The sequence below is a fragment of the Gallus gallus genome, chromosome 33 (assembly GCF_016699485.2).
Source record: "Gallus gallus isolate bGalGal1 chromosome 33, bGalGal1.mat.broiler.GRCg7b, whole genome shotgun sequence".
NCBI classification, from domain to species: domain Eukaryota; kingdom Metazoa; phylum Chordata; class Aves; order Galliformes; family Phasianidae; genus Gallus; species Gallus gallus.
This window is the reverse complement of record NC_052564.1, coordinates 3407602-3426697: the sequence shown is the minus strand read 5'-3', so window position 1 is coordinate 3426697 and position 19096 is coordinate 3407602. Positions and strand designations below refer to the sequence as shown.

The 19096-nt window shown below is 48.7% G+C and overlaps 1 protein-coding gene across 1 annotated transcript; it reads right to left on the bottom strand.

Annotated features, from left to right (window-relative positions):
- Positions 1 to 4964: 4964 nt before the first annotated feature.
- Positions 4965 to 5519, bottom strand: LOC121108039 (olfactory receptor 14A16-like; the record flags this gene model as incomplete). The annotated part of the gene is made up of 1 exon (XM_040654699.1): positions 4965 to 5519. A coding segment is annotated over one exon (555 nt), but the record flags the coding sequence as incomplete, so codon positions are not given.
- Positions 5520 to 19096: the final 13577 nt, after the last annotated feature.

Genomic DNA, 19096 nt, shown 5'->3' with positions numbered 1-19096 from the left:
CCTAAAGGTACAGAGCTCAGCCCTGAACTCAAGGCTGTCCTATTGGCTACTACAGAAAGAGTGTCTTCCAAGGTGCTTTGCCAGCCTTGTTCCTGCTGCGGGTCTGTCACCTCCAGAGACTGAAATAACCTCTGAAACACCATCTAGCCACGATTGTTACAGGGTGTTGAGTTCTGCTTGCACAGGTGACCTCGCCTCAACATATCTGTGCGTATACTTATCTATAACACATCAGATCCTCCCTCTGGTTGAGGAGCGGATGGTGCAGAAGTGTCTGGGTGGGATCAGTGTGCACACATCCATGGGTCCAGATGGGATGCATCCACGTGTGCTGAGGGAGCTGGCAGAGGTGACTGCTGAACCACTCTCTGTCATCTTTGACAGGCCTTGGAGAACAGGAGAGGTGCCCGAAGACTGGAGGATAGCCAATGTCACTCCGGTCTTCAGAAAGGGCAAGAAGGAGGATGTGGGAAACTCCAGGCGAGTCAGTCTCACCTCTGTCCCTAGGAAGGTGATGGAACAGCCTATTGTGGATGCCATCTCCAAGCAATTGGAAGAGAAGAAGGATATGAGGAGGAGTCAGCATGGGTTCACCAAGAGGTAATAGTGCTTGAGCAACCTGGTAGCCTTCTATGATGGCATCACGGGCTGGGTGGATGGGGGGAGAGCAGTGTCCCTGCGCACTGAGGGCCCATGGGCTTTGGAACCCAGGAATTCCTGGAACCCAAGAATCCTCGTGGCTTCCAGCAGAGGCACATGAGGCATGGAGGCTCTCGGCCTTTCCCTGCCTGCACTTCCCTTGCTCACCATTGGGATCAGCTCCAGACCCCAGCCCAGCCTTGAGGCCCGTTGCTCAGCACTAGGGCAGCTCCGGACGCTCTCGAGGAGGGCTGACATGTGCCAAACTGAGGGACAGAACTGACATGTGGAAATCAAACTCTACAAGCAGAGAGTAGTTATAACGCAGCTATGTTTAATCAATACTGCACACATGCTGGTTGCAGAGGGGATATTGCCACCTAGCCTGCATTCTGGAGAGCAAGAAAGGCACCTACTTAAAGAGGAAGCTGCTAACATCTGCATTTGATGTGCAAGAAAAGGTTGGTTTATTACAATGAGTCCCCAGAATTATTGACATCCCCCCTCCCCTCTCTTTTACACATGCTCTTTCACACATGTGTATCTCTCAGTGGTCTTTCCAATGAAGGTCATCATGTTATTTTCTTGGGCTTGGGTCAGGATGGAGGACACTTGGCTAGCTCTGGTTGGTCCTCTCATTGGACACAACTCCATTCATCAATCTGCTGCTTCTTCATTAATTTGTGGTTTTACGGTCCAAGCCTGCTACCTTGCATTTCAGAGATAGGATAGCTAACGATGTGATTTGGAAAAAAACTAGATTACCGCTGTCTGCACTAATTGTCTAAGTCTGTAGAAAAGCATCTGTTATCAGCTGCAAGAACCTGGCTTAGCAAGGTCAGACCTGCAGCTGCCAATTCAGCAACCCATGAAAGCCCATAACTTTTTACTTATGTACTTCACTGAAGTTAACCTGGAGTAAAGGGTGAGTAAAAGCTGGAGAATAGTCTGAGTAAACTTGGAGTAAAGTGTGAGCAAAACCCAAAACACCATGTGAGTAAACCTGGAGAGAAGGGTGAGAAAAACCTGGAGTAAGATGTGAGTACTCCTGCAGTAGAGTGTGAGCAAACCTGGAGAAAAGTGGGAGCAAACCCAGATAGAAGTGTGAGTAAACTCAAAGTAAAGTGTGAGTAGACCCAAAGTAAAGTGTTAGGAAAACACAGAGTAAGGTGGGAGTACAACCTTAGAAGAGTATGAGTAAAACCCAGGAAAAGAAAAAGTGAGTAAACTGGGAACTAAAGTGTAAGTAAAAAAATAATAATAATAAAAATAAAATAAAATAAAATAAAAGTGTATGTAAACCCGATGCAAATTGTGACTAAAGCACGACACAGGGATCTCATGCCAAGAAGATTTCCTTATTGCTGTGACGATGATGATCATGATGCTGTCTCTATCTACTTTCTAAAGCAAGCCTTTTATATTCTAACACACATATTCAGTACATTTCCACTAACAATGCATTGGCTAGAAAGCAATCAAATCCCATAACAAGTCTTCCTAATCAGCAGAGAGCTTATCTTATGGCTTGGTACAAAACACCCCCTGTTTATTCAGAGCTTCTGTCTCCTTTCCAGAGCCTCATTATCAGAGAGTCAGCATTCAGCAAGGCTGAGCTGACCTCTCCATCTCCAGCATAAGAGTAAACCCAAAGTGAAGTGTGTGTAACCCTGGTGTTAAGTGTGAGCAAAACCAGGAGCAAAGTGTGAGTAAACCAGGAGTAAAGTGTGAGTAAACCTTGAGTAAACTGTGAGTAAAGCCCGGAGTTAATTGCAAGTAAAACCACGAGTAAGGTGTGGGCACATACGGAGTAAATTGTGAGTAAAACTGGAGACAAGTGTGAGTGAACCCGGAGTAAATTAGGTGTGAACCTGGAGTCGAGTGTCAGTAAAAGCTGGAGTAAGGTGTGGGAACACACTGAGTAAAATGTGAGTGCACCCAGAAAAAAGTAAGAACAAACTGGTGTAAAGTGTGAGGTAACCCAAAATAATGTGTGAGTAAATCCAAAGTAAAGTGCAAGTAAACTTGAAGTAAGGTGTGAGTAAGCCTGGAGTATACCGTGAAGTAAATCCGAAGTAAAATATGAGAACATCTGGAGTAGAGTGTAAGTAAACCCAGAGTAAAGGCTGAGTAAAAGCCAGCATAAAGTATGAGTGAACCTGAAGTAAGTGTGAGTAAACTTGGAGTACACTTGTGAGTACATCCTGAGCAAAAAGTGAGTAACCACTCCACAAAGTATAAGTAAACCATGAAGTAAAGCATGAGTAAACTCAGAGTAAAGCATGAGTAAACATAAAGTGTGAGTAAGCCTGGTGTAATGTTTGAGTAAGCCTTCAGTAAAGTGTGAGTAAAACCCCAAAGTAATGTGTGCGTACACCCGGACTAGAGTGTGAGTACCCCCGTTGTGCAGTGTGCAGTTTCTCACATGGAGAAAAGAAAGAATAAAGCTTGAGTAACGTAGTGAGTTAAAACCAAAGTAAGTATGAGTTAAACCCAGAGTAAAGTGTGAGTAAGATGCAGAGTAAAGTGTGAGTAAACACTTAATGTAGTAAAATGTAAGAATCATATTATTCCCATTCCCCATCACAACCAGTTTTAAGCTCCCTCAATGACCCCTGCCAGCTCCTGGGCTAGGATCCGCTTTCCCTTCAGAGAGGGGTGAGACCCGTCAGCAGTCATCAGGCCAGGTGCCAAGCTAACTGACCCATGGTCAAAGAACCCCAAATTCCTGTGGCAGCACCAACCTTCCAGCCTCTTATTCAAAGCCTGCGATTTCCTGGACCACTCCATATCCCTCACCACCCCAGAAGAAGGAGAGAGGAAAATAACACATAAACACCCACTCCTTCAACCACTCACCCTAAACCCCTGACGTCCTTTTTGATAGCTTGCAGGCTTCCCTGAGCAATTTCATCACTGCCTATATGAACTATCAGTAACGGGCAGTAATCAGAGAAGCAAACCAGACCCGGGACTTTTCTGGCGATGTCCCTGATGTGGGCCCCAGGGAGGCAGCACACCTCCCTACAGGTCTGGTCGGGCCTGCAAATGGAGCCCTCCATGCCCCAGAAAAGGGAATCACCCACTACAATTCCCCTCCTGCCTTTCCTGACAGAGGCAGCCTCAAGGCATGGGGGTGACTGCCTCAGCCTAGGCTCCCTCCTAGGCAGACTCCCCACTCATGTCCCCTTCAATTTCCAGCATTCAAACCTGTTGCTTATTGGGACCTGGGTTAGTGGGATTGGCAGGCAGGGGGTGCACCAATGATGCTGAGCTGGGATACTCTTCCAACCCTCCTCCTCTCTCAGCTCTGTCCGACTGTGACAGGACAGGGGGTTCACCACTTCTGTGGGGGTATTGCCCTGGCACCCTTCCCTCTGACACACCAGTGAGACATATATATGTATAGGTCATAAGTATTTCCCTTTCCTTTGATCTCTCATAGCAAATAGCTTTATTGCAGCCCACGAGTTGTACAGCCAAATTCTCTTCCCCATCCCACTGGGAAAGGGGACAGTGCACAAAGCACTATGTGGTGCTGAGCCACCCAGCGGGTTAAACCACCAGAGTCATTTTTGTGCCCAATGTGGGGCTCCTAGAGTTGAGACAACAGCAGTGAGCAAACAACCGTGTGGTGCTGAGCCACCTTCCATGTCAAAACACAGCACTGCCCTGAGTCCGTAACAGATCACCTTGGGACTCTGAAACTGTCCCCGTCACTCAGTGAACACCAGAAGATGTCAAGGTCTTCTCAGGGAGCACCTCCGGTGGTATATTCTTTGCACCATTCCTTTGGAAGAGGCCTCCAGTTCTCTGGTTCTCAGAAGAGCCCCTCTTGTTATGGCGCTGCAGTAAGGAGACCAGCTCTGACACAGCGCTTCATATTGCCGCCTACTGACTGCAGCCCCGGAGTGCTGCTGTAGAGACAACAGGGCTGTGGTGAGACACACAAGACCTTCAGGTCTGCACAAATGCAAGGACTTGAGAGCAGTGTAAAGAGAGCAGGAATGAAAAGAGCGTGTTGTGCTGCTGTCCGTGGCTGTACCTCCCCCAGATCCAGATCCAGGCAGGCAGGAAGAGAGAAGAGCAAAGGAAAAGTAGTTGTTGCAAGCTTTTTTAGTGTCTTTTAACCTATTCAGGGAACCTGGTTCCATATTAACGTGAGCTCTTGGCAGGAGAAAATAGAAAGTAGATGGGAAATAAGAAGTGGAATGAATTGCAACATTTTTTTACAGATTACTGTATCACACAAACACACAAAAAAATCAAAGACATATAAAATAGGAAGAGCAATGACTGGGAATCATGTGAGGAAGATGGGCACTTTATGGAAGCTGGAATTGTGCATATTGCAACAATTGGTTGAGGGCATGCTTGATGTCCTGGTTCCTCAAGCTGTAGATAATAGGGTTCAGTGTTGGAGGAACCACAGAGTACAGAAGTGCCACTGTCAGATCTAGGAATGGGGAAGAAAGAGAGGGGGGCTTCATGTAGACAAAAAAGCCCGTGCTGAGAAACAGGCAGAGCACGGCCAGGTGAGGGAGGCACGTGGAGAAGGCTTTGTGTCGTCTCTGCTCAGAGGGCATCCTCAGCACAGCCCTGAAGATCTGCACATAGGACACAACAATGAAGACAAAACACCCAAAGGCTAAACAGATACTGAAAAGGAGAAACCCAACATCCCTGAGATAGGATTTTGAGCAGGAGAGCTTGAGGATGTGGGGGATTTCACAGAAGAACTGATCCACAGCATTGCCTTGGCACAGAGGCAGGGAAAATGTATTGGCAGTTTGCAACACAGCATTGAGAACCCCGGTGCCCCAGGCAGCTGCTGCCATGGTGGCACAAGCTCTGCTGCCCAGCAGGGTCCCGTAGTGCAGGGGCTTGCAGATGGCAACGTAGCGGTCATAGGACATGATGGTGAGTAGGGAATATTCTGCTGAGAACAAAAAGAAAAAGAAAAAGACCTGTGCAGCACATCCTGCGTAGGAGATGGCCCTGGTGTGCCAGAGGGCATTGGCCATGGCTTTGGGGAGAGTGGTGGAGATGCAGCCCAGGTCGAGGAGGGCGAGGTTGAGGAGGAAGAAGTACATGGGGGTGCGCAGGCGGTGGTCGCAGGCTACGGCTGTGCTGATGAGGCCGTTGCCCAGGAGGGCAGCCAGGTAGATGCCCAGCAAGAGCCAGAAGTGCAGGAGCTGCAGCTGCCGCGTGTCTGCCAACGCCAGGAGGAGGAACTCGCTGATGGAGCTGCTGTTGGGCATCTGTGGTTCCTGGACATGGAGTCCTGTTCAGAGTGCAGGAGATAATGACAAGGCAGTTCTCACAGTCACACCTCCTGCTATGCTATAAAACCTTTTCTTTCTTTTAGGACAATGTTCATTAGCCCCATTACTTGAAATTAATTTCATGAAGCTCAGCAATCCAGAAGTGTAAGAAGCTTATGGAGCTTTTGCCTTCTTCTCATTTTCTAATTTTATCCCATCTCCCTGGATATTTTCATCTGCTTCCATGTCTCATCTCTTTACCCCAACTGCTCTTAAAGTCCACAACCCCAACCTCTGTGCACTTGAATTTCTGTTAGAAAAAGCTGCCTGTTTGATGGATAAGTACATTATTCTTGTCTGCAGAAACCACGGTAATTTCAACTGCTTCTATCCTTCGAGAGAGGAGAGGCGGAACGCACATTCTAAGGAAATGTTAAAAAAAAAAAAAAAAAAAAAAAAGATTGGGAAAAGAACGGTTTGGGAGTCTCAGAGATGTGTTCAAAGTCGACAGCCCCTTTTAGATTTAAACCTCCAATCCTTTACCCCTCTCTAAGTATAGGAAAAGGAAAATCCCTGCCTTGTCTCTCTTCGTGCAAAGTGCTCTTGGAAAGATTTTGGGTTGCAGTGTATCTGTGATCCCCCTGCCCCAGGCAGCAGCTGTGGCAGCAGAAGGCCCCTGCCGTGCTGGGGGGCTCCTTCCCCCCATACGTCTCCCTGCAGCGCCCTGGGCAGCTCCCTGGGCAGGCTGAGTGCTGAGCCTGGCAGGCGGCAGAGTCCCTGCCCCGGCACACAGCCCCTGGGGCACAGCAGGGACCCTGCTCTGCACCACAGCCCTGGGCACCCGGCTGCACCCCTGGCTGCACAGCCTGCAGCCGTCCTGGGCCACACAGCCCTCAGGGCTGTGCTCTGACACTGCAGCACAGAAGCCCTCACCTGGAGCTGGTCTTTCTCCACAGTAAAGAAACATGGAGCACCTTCAGCCAGATATCCAATGGGATGTCCCAGAGTTAGTGATCTCTCAAGGAAAATCAGAGCAATTGCCTGGAGCAAAGACTTACCTTGTCAAGGATAGTGAGAAATGCACCTCCAGTGAGCTCTCAGCTTGCTATTGTGTCACACAACATCTAAACTTTCTTCCTTCTCTCCTTCCCATCTCCTGATGGTCATGGCCCCAGCCCTGCTGTGTGCTGCTGAGGAGCTGCTCCTGGGCACAGCTGTCTCTCTGCAGCACTGCCCACTTATATCAGCTCCCTGTGTCTCAGGAGCCCAGCCCAGCTCAGCAGCACAGGAGGTGATTTCGGTCTCCCCACAGCTCTCCCTGGAGATATCCATGGCCCTCATGAGCTGACAACTCCTGCAAGACAGCACAGTCATCACTGCAGAATGTACTTTGAAGTCAGATCCATTAATCAACATGTCCAGAGGATTCCAAAAACATGGATGTTCCTAAGAAAAGTACTTTGACCATGAGAGAAGCAAATGCCAAATGTGGAAACCTCTGCTCATGACCCGTAACAAAAATGACAAACAGACAAGGACAGGGAGGGGATTATTTCCCCTGTTCTTCTCAGTGGTAGAGCTGAGGCAGTGTAGGCATAACATTACAGAATCAAAGAAAGCCTTAGGTTGGAGGAGACTTAAAATAGCACCTAGTTCCAAGCCCCCAGCCATGGGCAGGACTGCCAACCACCAGGTCAGGATGCCCAGGATCCCATCCATCCTGACCGTGAATGCCTCCAAGGATGGGGCACACAGAACTACTTTATGCAACCTGTTCCACTTCCTTTGAGTAGAAAATTTCTTCCTAAAATCTCACATAAATCTCCCCTCTGTACTTTAAAGCCATTTCCCTTTCTCCTATTACTATCAGACCATCTCATCCTAACCCTAGGATTAGGCATCTTATCTGCTGATGGAAACCCTCGGTCTGAAATGGGGTTCTGTTCCCCAGAGAACCATGGGAGCCAGAAGTCCTCTTAGTTGAGTTCCAATGTGCACAATGAGGTGTCTGTGTGTGAGCCCCTCATCTGAATGCTTGGTCCTTAATCAACAAGTACTGCATTGCTCACACAGTCACAATCAGGGGTGCCCGAGGTGCCTGGGGTGATCCTTGTTGTGTGCTGGTGCTTGTAAAGTGTGGTGGAAAATCTCTGAGATAGACACCTCCTTCCTGAGCATCAGCTGAGGGCCAGAAGGGAGGTATTCTTGGCCATCCTAAATGCCACCACAGCCCTGTGCTTAGGGCATCCAGTGTGCCTTTTGCACCTGTTCCCAGGAGGCATGTCGTGTTACTACGGTGACCAAATGGATGAGTGTCGTAATTTAGCATCACAACACAGTGTTCTCGTGCCAGGAAAATTTCTTTATTGCTGTGAGGATTATGGTCATGGTGCTGTGTATCTGTACTTATTCTTCTAAGCAAGCCTTTTATACTCCAACACACATATTCAGTACGTTTCCACTAACAGTGCATTGGCTAGAAAGCAAGCAAACTCCATAACAAGTCTTCATAATCAGCTGAGAGCTTATCTTATGGCTTGGTACAAAACACCCCCTGTTTATTCAGTCCTTCTGCCTCCTTTCCAGAGCCTCATTATCAGAGAGTCAGCATTGAATGAGGCCGAGCTGACCTCTCTATCTCCCACAGATGAGCTCACAAAAGAAGAGCCAGATCTTCCTCTCTGCTCCACCTGTGTCAAACTCTGGAGTTCAAGGCATTACAAAGCTTTGGAACGTCTACATTCTTTCACTGATGACACCTCAGTTTGCTCTGAGCTCTCTTTTGAATGGCATCAGAGAAGTCTAGGGTCATGCCAGTTCCCAGTTGACAGGAAGCTGGCAAACATTGTTCCAGTTTGAAAGAAGAGCAAGAAAGATGATCTAGGCAATTATGAACCTGTCAGTCTCACTTCAGTACATGGTAAAATTATGGAAAAAAAATGATGGTGAAAGCTATTGAAAACACCTGAAAGACAATTCTGTCCTTGCTCACAGCCAATACAAGTCCATGAGTGGAAAATCCTATTGAACTTAATGTCCTTTGATGAAGAGGTCATCCATTTAGATGAACAAGGGAAGCAAACTGATGTTGTCTTTTTGGATTTCAGTAGAGCGTTTGATACTGTTCCTCACAGAATACTTTTGGACAGAATGTCCTGCACAGGGTTAGACAGAAAAACAATGCTGTGAGTGAGCATATGGCCAATGGATGGGGCCCAAAGGCTTACAGTAAAACTGTTCCATTAAGTTGACGGATGGTCACAAGCAGGGTTTCTCCAGGGTCCATTTGAGGACCACTTCTCTTTGATGTATTTATCAATAACCAGCATGCAAGAGTAAAAGGTGTTTTGAGCAAGTTTGATGATGATGTTGAACTGGGAGGAGCTGTTGTCACCACTGGAGGTGGAGAGGCCTTGCAGAGAGATGTGGACAAGTTAGAGAACTGGGCAAGCACCAACCACATGAAGCATAACAAGAACAAATGCCTGATTCTGCACCTGGGAAGGCGCAACCCTGGACATACACACTGACTGCTGGATTGGATACTGGAGAGCAGTGCCACTGAAAGGGACTGGGGGTCCTGGTCAACAGCAAATTGGGCGTGAGTCAGCAGTGTGCCCAGGCAGCCAGGAAGGCCAACCGTCCCCTGAAGTGCATTGCGCACGGCATTGCCAGCTGGGTGAGGGAAGGGATTGTCCCTCTCTGCTCTGCACTGCTGCAGCCTCACCTGGAGCCCTTGGTGCACTTCTGGGCATCACAGAACATAAAGGACATAAACTATGGGAGTGTGTCCAAAAGAGAGCACTGGACGAGGACCCCACGGAAAGGAGTTACAGAACCAAGATTGCAGGAGTTCAAGAAGCATTCAGACAACACTCAGTGATATGGTCAGCTATTTCGGTGGTTACGTGGAGGCAGAAGTTGGACTTGCTAATCCTTGTGTGTCCTTTCCAGCATAGGATATTCTAGGATTCTATGATCGTGGGTACAAGCATGATGATGTTGGAGTCACTGTGCTGTGGCAGTGGATAGGAGCTTTCTGACACCTGAGTCATTGTGTTGTCTCAGTGGTGTAGAGAGCAGTGATGTCAGAATTACAGAGTTGTGGCAGCGGTCAGGATTACAGTGATGTCAGAGTCACTTTGCTGTTAAGGGGAGACAAGCTCAGTGAGTTCAGCACCACTGTGTTATATCACAGCTGATATGAGCACAGTGGTGTTGCAGTCAGTCAGGAGTTCTGCATGTGGGTGAGCATCAAACATGGCATCCCCAGAACCAAACAGTGAAGAAATGGTGCCTCCAGCTTGGGCCTGAGAGATCTGATGTTCCAAGTTTTGTTGTCACTGACTGCTTGTTCGGGCTGGGCCCTTCTCATATCCCACAGCCTGGGATGAGACACACTGCCCACATGGGACTTGGGCCTCACAACATCCTTGCGCCCCATGCAGAGCCTGGGAGCTGCTGCCCCTTGTCTTTCATTTGAACTCATGCATACCTCCATCCCACTGCCCGAGGAAGGGCCCTGAGCCAGCATGAGGGACAGGATCTCCCTGCCAAGGGTCTGGCGATCAGGGCTTGGCCTTTCTGCTTCATAAGACAAAGGAGGCTTTTCTCAGCATCACAGCCACCATCCCAGTGCCTTTGCCTGCCTGTCAGCATGGCTTCCAATTATCTGCTCTAACAAGTCCCTAGGGAAGCTTGCTTGTTAGTGGCCCTCAGTGGGGCCCATTAATACTCCAAGAAACTTCTATGTTCCTTCTGACTTGGTCTTCTTGAGCAGTTCATGCCATCTCCTCTCTGCACTGGTGGTTGATGGACTCAGCAGCACATGCCCCATGGGCACATTACAGCCTAAGGAGCCCTCCTGTGCCTTGTGCCTTCCTGTCATCTTCTTCAAGTGTTCAGAACTTGCACAGCAAACTGGAGAGGTATCTGGAGAGAGTTTAAAGAGCAAAAGTACAACGGGCATTTAAGAAGTCTCATTATTTATTTATTTATTTATGTTTGTGTCTAAACAAGAAGTTAAAACAGCACTCGGCAACTGCTACTGACCCAGGATGTCCCCTAATGACCTTTGCTCTGTTACTGTGTGGACAAATGTTCTCCTCAACTTCCCCACCCCATTTCTACTCCCGTTGGCCCCATGGGACTGGCATCACTTCTGCTCACATCACTCTTCTCCTCTGCAGTCACCCGCTCACTGTTAAACCTCCTTTGCACCAACCCCCACTGGCTTTCCTCCAAGAACCAGCTGCACGTGGGCAATGACAGTTTTTTTTTTTTTTTTTTTCAACAAACAGAAGGAAATATGACGCAAATGAATGAACAGAAAAACACATTGATCATCTGCATGCCTTGTCCAAGCTTAATCTAACGAGGTTTTTCTTTCACAGGGAATATTTGTACAAGAAATGAGTTAGACAGAGAGAGGAAGGGATAGATATAATCAAAGTAAAGCAGTTGATAAGAGAGTCTATCAGACTATGGAGAGATGGAGCAGGTTCCAGTAATCTCTCTGAAGGTCAGAGATAATGCCAGACAGTTGGGAAGCATTTGAGTGAAGAAAGAGGAAGGGATGGGGAAATGTGGAGAGCAGTGGGAAGAGCATGTGTCCAGATGGCCTGCTGAAAACATGCCCTTCAGCATGGTTATGTATTAAGGAGAGCTGGAGACCCCTGGAGGATGAGGGACATGAAATATGCAGCAGGGTAGAGCAGCAGTGGGCACTGGGCATTAGTCACAGGGCATTGGCACTGGCACCACAGCCTGTGTCTGTGTACCTGAAGGCATCTGTGTCCTGCAAACACAGTTCTGGAAAACATTGCCCTTTCTCAAGAACGATTAAAAAAAACAAAAAAACCCACATCCCTCAAAGAGCAGTTTTTTCGACTTAAATGGAAAGAGGAACATGAGAATATTTGATGTTGAGAGATGTGTCAACACATTTTCATTCATTTCTATCTTTTTCATCAATTCTTTGTTCCAATTTTATTGACATAAACAACTTCCAGACGTACAGCTTCAGAATGAAAACCTCTGTTTGTCTCTCCTAACAGAGGATGTGCTCCAAACCCAGTCAGCTTGTGTGAACTTTCCAAAATCCGCTCCAAGTTGCTGACATTTTTTTTTGTGTTGGAGGCACCACTCTGGATAGTGCCTTCCCTCCACCTTCCAGACGTGGTTTCTTCATATAAAAAAGGAGGAGAGTAACTCTTTACTTCATTTCTGAATACTAGGTACAGCATGAATGGTAATAAACTAAAAGAGAGATTTACATTTGATGTTGGGAAGGCATTCCTGACATTTTGTAGATCATGATGTGAGGCGCAGGACAGGTGTGGAACAGGTAGCCCAGAGAAGTTATGGCTGCCCCATCGCTGGAGATGTTCAAGATGTCACGTGTCCCAGGCATCCACATCTACTGTGTGACAGCCCTGACCACAGCAAGGGAGTTGGAATTAGATGGTCTATAAGGTCCTTCCAACCCAACTCATTCAAGGGTTCTGTGATTCCGGTCACTTTCTTCCAAGTTGAAATCCCTTTTTTTAGGTATTCCCTGATCACCTCCTCTTTTACTCAGGGCACATGTGCATTGAACCGACATTTCCCACCTGTCTCTGGCACCTAGGATTCCAAGAAGCCCAGGCCAACTAATTAACAGCAAGGGCAGGAAGGAAAGGACTATCAGAGACTTTTCCATGTCCTGTCTCACCACGTTCCCTGCCCCATTCTACTCTGGGCCCACATTCTCCCCAGCCTTGCTTTTGTAGCTTACATATTTCTACAAGCCCTTCTTGCCTGTGATATGCCTGGGCACATTCAATTGCAGTTGACATCTAACTTTCCTACAACTCATCTCAGCAGGTACGATGGACAAAGTCTCTGCATTGCTGCCAGCTGACCAGGTCTACGGTTCCCATCTGTCTGTGGAGAACATCTTCCACATGTTCTTCCTGATCAGGAAGCCAGGAACGGACACTGTTGGGCTCCTCTGTTGGCCATTTCCATTCACTCTGACCTGGCTGCTCTGCCATGCCCAGGCAGAGTTCAGTGCACTCTCACAGAGGGCAGTTGCCCTTCCTTGTCTCCTTGCCCATCCATCGTAAAGACTCTGTATCCCCCTTGTGCTGCAGTCCAGTTGTGGAAGCCATTTAACCGTGTCCCTGTGGTCCAAACAAGTACTCAGGCCTGCTACCCTATGAAAATTCTAGTTCAGCATGTGTTGGTTTTCTCATTAGTGTTCTCATGCACTACATATAGTAGCACACAGGCATTGGACCCACTGTGGGGCTCAGAGTTGACCAAGCAGCACAGACACTCCTGGGGCATGGCTATCCTGAAGGCACAGTGCTGCATTTGCGGCTGCATGTGAGTGTGCTGGACAGCCCAGGGAACGGGCATGACACTCGGCTGCTTCTGATGCCATTTGCAGAAAGCTGAGGTTTCATCAGTTGAAGGTACCCCCAGGCATCTTGGTCATCACCCAGGGTCTGTGTGTGAGCGACTGACTCGCCACTGAAGGACCAAGGACTCAGAGCAGGAGCTCACATGCTGGCAACTCCTTGTGCACATCTGAACTGAACCAGAGGAATCCCAGCACCTGTGGGTCCATGGAGGGCTGAATCCCATTTCAGCCGCAGGGTTTCCATCTAGGGATGCGATGCCTGCACTGCCTCAGCTGGATCACTGCCCCTCATAGAGGAAGTCCACCCCTCCCTGTCCTGGTCTGATTGGTCTTTTTGTTACAGCAAACACCCTCTGGTAGGGCTAACCATGTGTCCGGAATTGGTCACTGCCCATTGGTCATTTGGTGGTTAATGCAGCAGATTTCAAAGTACAGTCATGATGGAGTTGTCTTTCAGGAGCTTTTGGCCATGGAGACCCAGGGACATCTCAGGGGAGATGAGTGGGGAGGATAAAAATGACATCCTCTGCTGCTGATCTGGGCTGGGCTCCTGGGACACAGGGAGCTCCTACAAGAGCGCAGTGCTGCAGAGAGACAGCTGTGCCCAGGAGCAGCTCTTCTGCACAGCACAGCAGGGCTGGGGGCATGATCTGCTGTTGACATGAGGATACAAGGGAAATGAGCGTGAACAGGCTGTGAGCCCACTGGAGGAGGATTTCTCACAGCTCATGACAAGGTAAATCTCTCGCTGCAGGCAATGCAGCCTTTTTATTGGAAAGATCACTTATGCTGCAAACAGGCAGATTTCTGGAAGACAAATTTAAGTGCACAGTGGTTGGGTCAGTGTTCTGAGTGCAGATATGGTAAAGATACAAGACATGAGAACTGCTCATAAGAAGAATATATCCAGGAAGCTGGGATATGATAAGGAAATGAAATCAAAGTAAGATCTAATTTAGCTTCTACTTCTTGTAGAATAATGAACCTCATGAAATTAAACACGACGTATAAAGTTAAATGGCCAATTTCCAAAGACAATTTTTTTTTTTTTTTTAATGGAGGGAGGAGTGTCTCTGAGGAGGATCTTGACTCATCATTATTTTCTGCACTCTGAACAGGACTCCATGCCCAGGAACTGCAGATGCCCAACAGCAGCTCCATCAGCGAGTTCCTCCTCCTGGCGTTGGCAGACACGCGGCAGCTGCAGCTCCTGCACTTCTGGCTCTTGCTGGGCATCTACCTGGCTGCCCTCCTGGGCAACGGCCTCATCAGCACAGCCGTAGCCTGCGACCACCGCCTGCACACCCCCATGTACTTCTTCCTCCTCAACCTCGCCCTCCTCGACCTGGGCTGCATCTCCACCACTCTCCCCAAAGCCATGGCCAATGCCCTCTGGCACACCAGGCACATCTCCTACGCAGGATGTGCTGCTCAGGTCTTCTTTTTATTATTCTTATTTTCTGCAGAATATTCCCTTCTCACTGTGATGTCTTATGACCGCTACGTTGCCATCTGCAAGCCCCTGCACTACGGGACCCTGCTGGGCAGCAGAGCTTGTGCCACCATGGCAGCAGCTGCCTGGGGCACTGGGCTTCTCTATTCCCTGCTGCACACTATCAATACGTTTTCAATACCTCTGTGCCAAGGCAATGCTGTGGATCAGTTCTTCTGTGAAATCCCCCACATCCTCAAGCTCTCCTGCTCAGAATCTGACTATCTTAGGGAAAGTGGGATTATTGTTTTTAGCTTTTCTTTTGTCCTTGGGTGTTTTGCTTTCATTCTTTTCTCCTATGTGCAGATCTTCAGGGCCGTGCTGAGGATGTCCTCTGAGCAGGGACGGCACAAAGCCTTCTCCATGTGCCTCCCTCACCTGGCTGTGGTCTCCCTCTTTGTCAGCACTGTAATGTTTGCCTATATGAAGCCTCCCTCCTTCTCATCTCGATCCCTGGATCTGGTGGTTTCATCGCTGTACTCAGTGGTACATCCCACTGTTAATCCCTGCATCTACAGCATGAGGAACCAAGAGCTCAAGGATGCAGTGAAGACACTAAGAAGAATCCCACAGGGTATCAGAAAATTCTAGAACAATATTTTGTTATTTCTTCTTGTTAGTATTTCATAAAATTTGGATTTGAATTTAAATATGTTTATTCTTAGCCTCCTACTTGTTAATTATTGACCTTGTCCCAATCACCTTTCGGACCTACAGAAGCAGGTTTCCTCTGTAGATAAACGCTATAAAGAAGACATTAGAATTTCATTTGTTTCTGCGCCTGTGTCTCTCCTTCTGCTCTGGACCTGGTGGAGCAAAGTTGTTATGCAGGAGGATTTCAGGGACCAGGAGCCCAGCTGCCAAATGGAGCAGCAGCCCTGGTGTCCCTCGGAGATGCTCCTCACTGCCTGGTTGGCTCCCGCTATCTGTGCCCATGGAGCCAGGGCTGCTTCTTTGCTGGGGCCATGGTGATGGGCAGGAGCAGGAGGTGGTCTTTTGAGTGCTGCTGTCCTTCCACTCCTGTGCTTTCCTACTGTACCTCTGCACTCCTGGTAGCCCTCGGGTCTCATGTGATTTCACAGCAGTCCTGTTGTCCCTGCAGTGGCATCCCTGTGGTTGCAGACAGAAGCAACAATGTGCACCAATGTGTCAGAGCTGGCTTCACTGGCCAGCACCACCATAACACAAGGGGCTGCTCAGAGCAGAGACCTGAAGGCCTCTTCCAAAGCTGATGTCATCAATGCAGCCAAGAAGTTGCTCTCTGTTCTTTTGTTTTCTGGAGTTCTCCACAGACTGAAGGACACAGAGTCCCAGGTGATCTGTAAGTGATTGAGTGCTGGACCAAGAGCTCCCTTCTTGGTGGCACTGATTATGGTATTATAAAACCAGAGAATGTCTTGGGTTAGCGGGACCTTAGCAATTCCTTCCTACCTACCCGCCATGGGAAGGGTTGCCTCCCACTAGATCAGGTTGTCCAGGGCTGGCCTTGAGCACCTCCTGTTTGCCCTCATTCTCTATTCCAGTGCCTTCCCACCCTCTGAGGAAAGACTTTCCTCCTACTGTATAATCCACATGCCTCATCTCCTGCTTAAAATGCTCCTCCATGTTCTATCATATTCTCCCCAAGCAAGAAGGCGGTCTCCTTCCTGTTTATAAGCTCCCTGTAAGTACTGAAAAGCTGCAGCGAGGCCTCTCTTACACTTTCTCCAGACTGAACAAGGTCAACTCCCTCAACCTTTCTTCATATGAGAGGTGTCCCAGCTCTCTGGTTGCGCTGCTCTGGACCCACTCCAACAGTTCCACATCCTTCTTGTGTTGGTGACCACAGAGCTGGATGCAGTACTCCAGCTGGGGAGTTACAAGGGCAAAGCAGAGGGGGACAAAACCCTCCCTCCCCCTGCTGGGCACTCCTATCTGATGCAGCCCAGAACACAGTTGGCTTTCCGGGCTGCGAGAGCACATTGCTGGCTCATGTCCTGCTTCTCATCCACCAGGACCCCAAGGTCCTTCTCTGCAGGGCTGCTCTCAAGATCTTCTCTCACTCTGTACAAATATCCGAGATTGCCCTGACCCAAGTGCAATGCGTTGTGCTTGACCTTGTTGAATCTGATTAGGTTCATGCAGGCCCCCTTCTCAAATCCATCCAGGTCCCTTTGAATGTTGTTCCTTCCTTCTGCTGTGTCAGTTGCAGCCCTCACTTTGCTGTGATCACGAAAGTTGCTGAGGGAACACTTGATCCCACTGTCTATGTCATTCACAAAGATGTTGCAGATCACCTGTCCCAGGGACAACATTTGTCTCAGGCCTCCATCTGGACATAGAGCTGTAGACTTGACTTGAATTTCCAGGAGTGGGTCTACACCTCTTGTGAATATCTGCAGGGAAGGAAACTCTCTGGGCAGCTGGTTCCAGGGATCAGCAGCCCACAGTAAATAAGTGCTTCCCAGGACTTGGATGAAATGTTTCATCTGGAGGCAATTACCCCTTGTCCTTTGGCTAGCCATCACTGAGAAGAGCCTGGCTCCCACTTCTTCAGGCCTCCCATCAGATGCTTATATACACTGTCAAGGTACTTCTCCTTGGAGCTTCTCATCTCCAGGCTGGACATTCCTTGCTCTCATAGCTTCACCTGTTAGGAAGGTGAACCCAGTCCACTTTGAAGCTCTTTGCTGGTCTTGCTTCACTAAGCCAATGACCCACGCGTACTGGTGAGCCAGTGATGTTAGCAGTGCTGAACAGAGAGGAGCGATCCCCTCCCTTGATCTGCTGGCTATGCTAGTCCTACTGCTGCCCAGCAGGCTTTCAGCCTCCTTTGCAGAAAGGGCACATTGCTAGCTCATGGTGAGCTTGTTGTCCACAAGGAACCCAAGTTCCTTCTGACAAAGCTGAAGGGAAGCTCTCAGTAAGTCAGTCCCCCTCCTGCACTGATGCAAGGCATTGGTTCTCCCTGTGTACCGAGTCTCCTGTTCCTAGAAACTAAAGCCCTGTTGCTGTTAGCCGCTGCATCTGTGAGTCCCCAAGCCACTCCTCCTTACCAGCAGGACTGAGGAGAATATGACATTGGTCGCTATGCCCTTTACATTTGCCCCCAGAAACACGTAGTCATGTTCTGAACTTGCTCAGTTTGTCTGTAGCATAGAACCATAGAATCATAGAATGGCTGGGGTTGGTAGAGACCCCAAGGATCATTCAGTTTCAACCACCTCGCCAAAGGCAGGATTGCCAGCTGCTAGATCAAGTACTAGATCAGGTTGCCCAGGGACCCATCCAAACTGACCCTAAATGCCCCCCAAGACGGGGCATCCACAACCTCTCTGGGCAACCTGTTCCAGCAGCTCACCCCTCTCTCAGTAAACAATTTCCCCCTGACATCTAATCTAAATCTCCCCTCCTTTAGTTTAGAACCTTTCCTCCTTGTCCTATCACTATCTACACGTGTAATAAATTGATTTCCCTCATGTTTATCAACTCCCTTTAGATACTGGAGGGCCGCAATGAGGTCTCCCTGCAGCCTCCGCTTTTTCAGGCTGAACAAGCCCAGTTCCTTCAGCCTGTCTTTGTAGGAGAGGTGCTCCAGCCTTTGGATCTTCTCTGTGGCCCACCTCTGGACCCTCTCCAAAAGTTCCACATCTTTCCTGTGTTGGGGGCCCCAAATTTGGACACAGTACTCCGGCTGAGGCCTCACAAGGGCAGAACTGAGGGAGACAATCACCTCCCTTGCCCTGCTGGCCACCCCTCTTTGGATTGAACCCCGGATACCATTGGCTTTCCAGGCTTGCAAGCACACACTGCTGACTCGGGTTCGGTTTTTCATCAACCAGAACCCTGAAGTCCTTCTCAACAGGGCTACTCTCAAGGAGTTCTTCTCCCCAGTTGTACACATACCTGGGATTACCTGGACCCAAGTGCAAAATCTTGCACATAGCTTTGTGGAACTTCATTATGTTCACAAGGGCCCATCTTTTGCAATTATCAAGGTCCCTCTGGATGGCATCCCTTCCTTCTGCACTATCAGCTGCACCACTCTGCTTGCTGTCAGCAGCAAATTTGCTGAGGGTGCGCTAAGTCCCTTCATCTCTGTCACTGAGAACGATATGAAAGGGTACCCATCCCAAGATGGACCCCTGAGGAACAACACTTCTTACCGGCCTCTACCTGGACGTGGAGCCACTGATCACAGCACTCTGCCTGTAACCTTCCAACCAATTCCTTATCCACTGAATAGTCTACCCTTCAAATCCATATCTCTGCAGTTTGCAGATAAGGATACAATGGGCGATCATGTCAAAGGCTTTG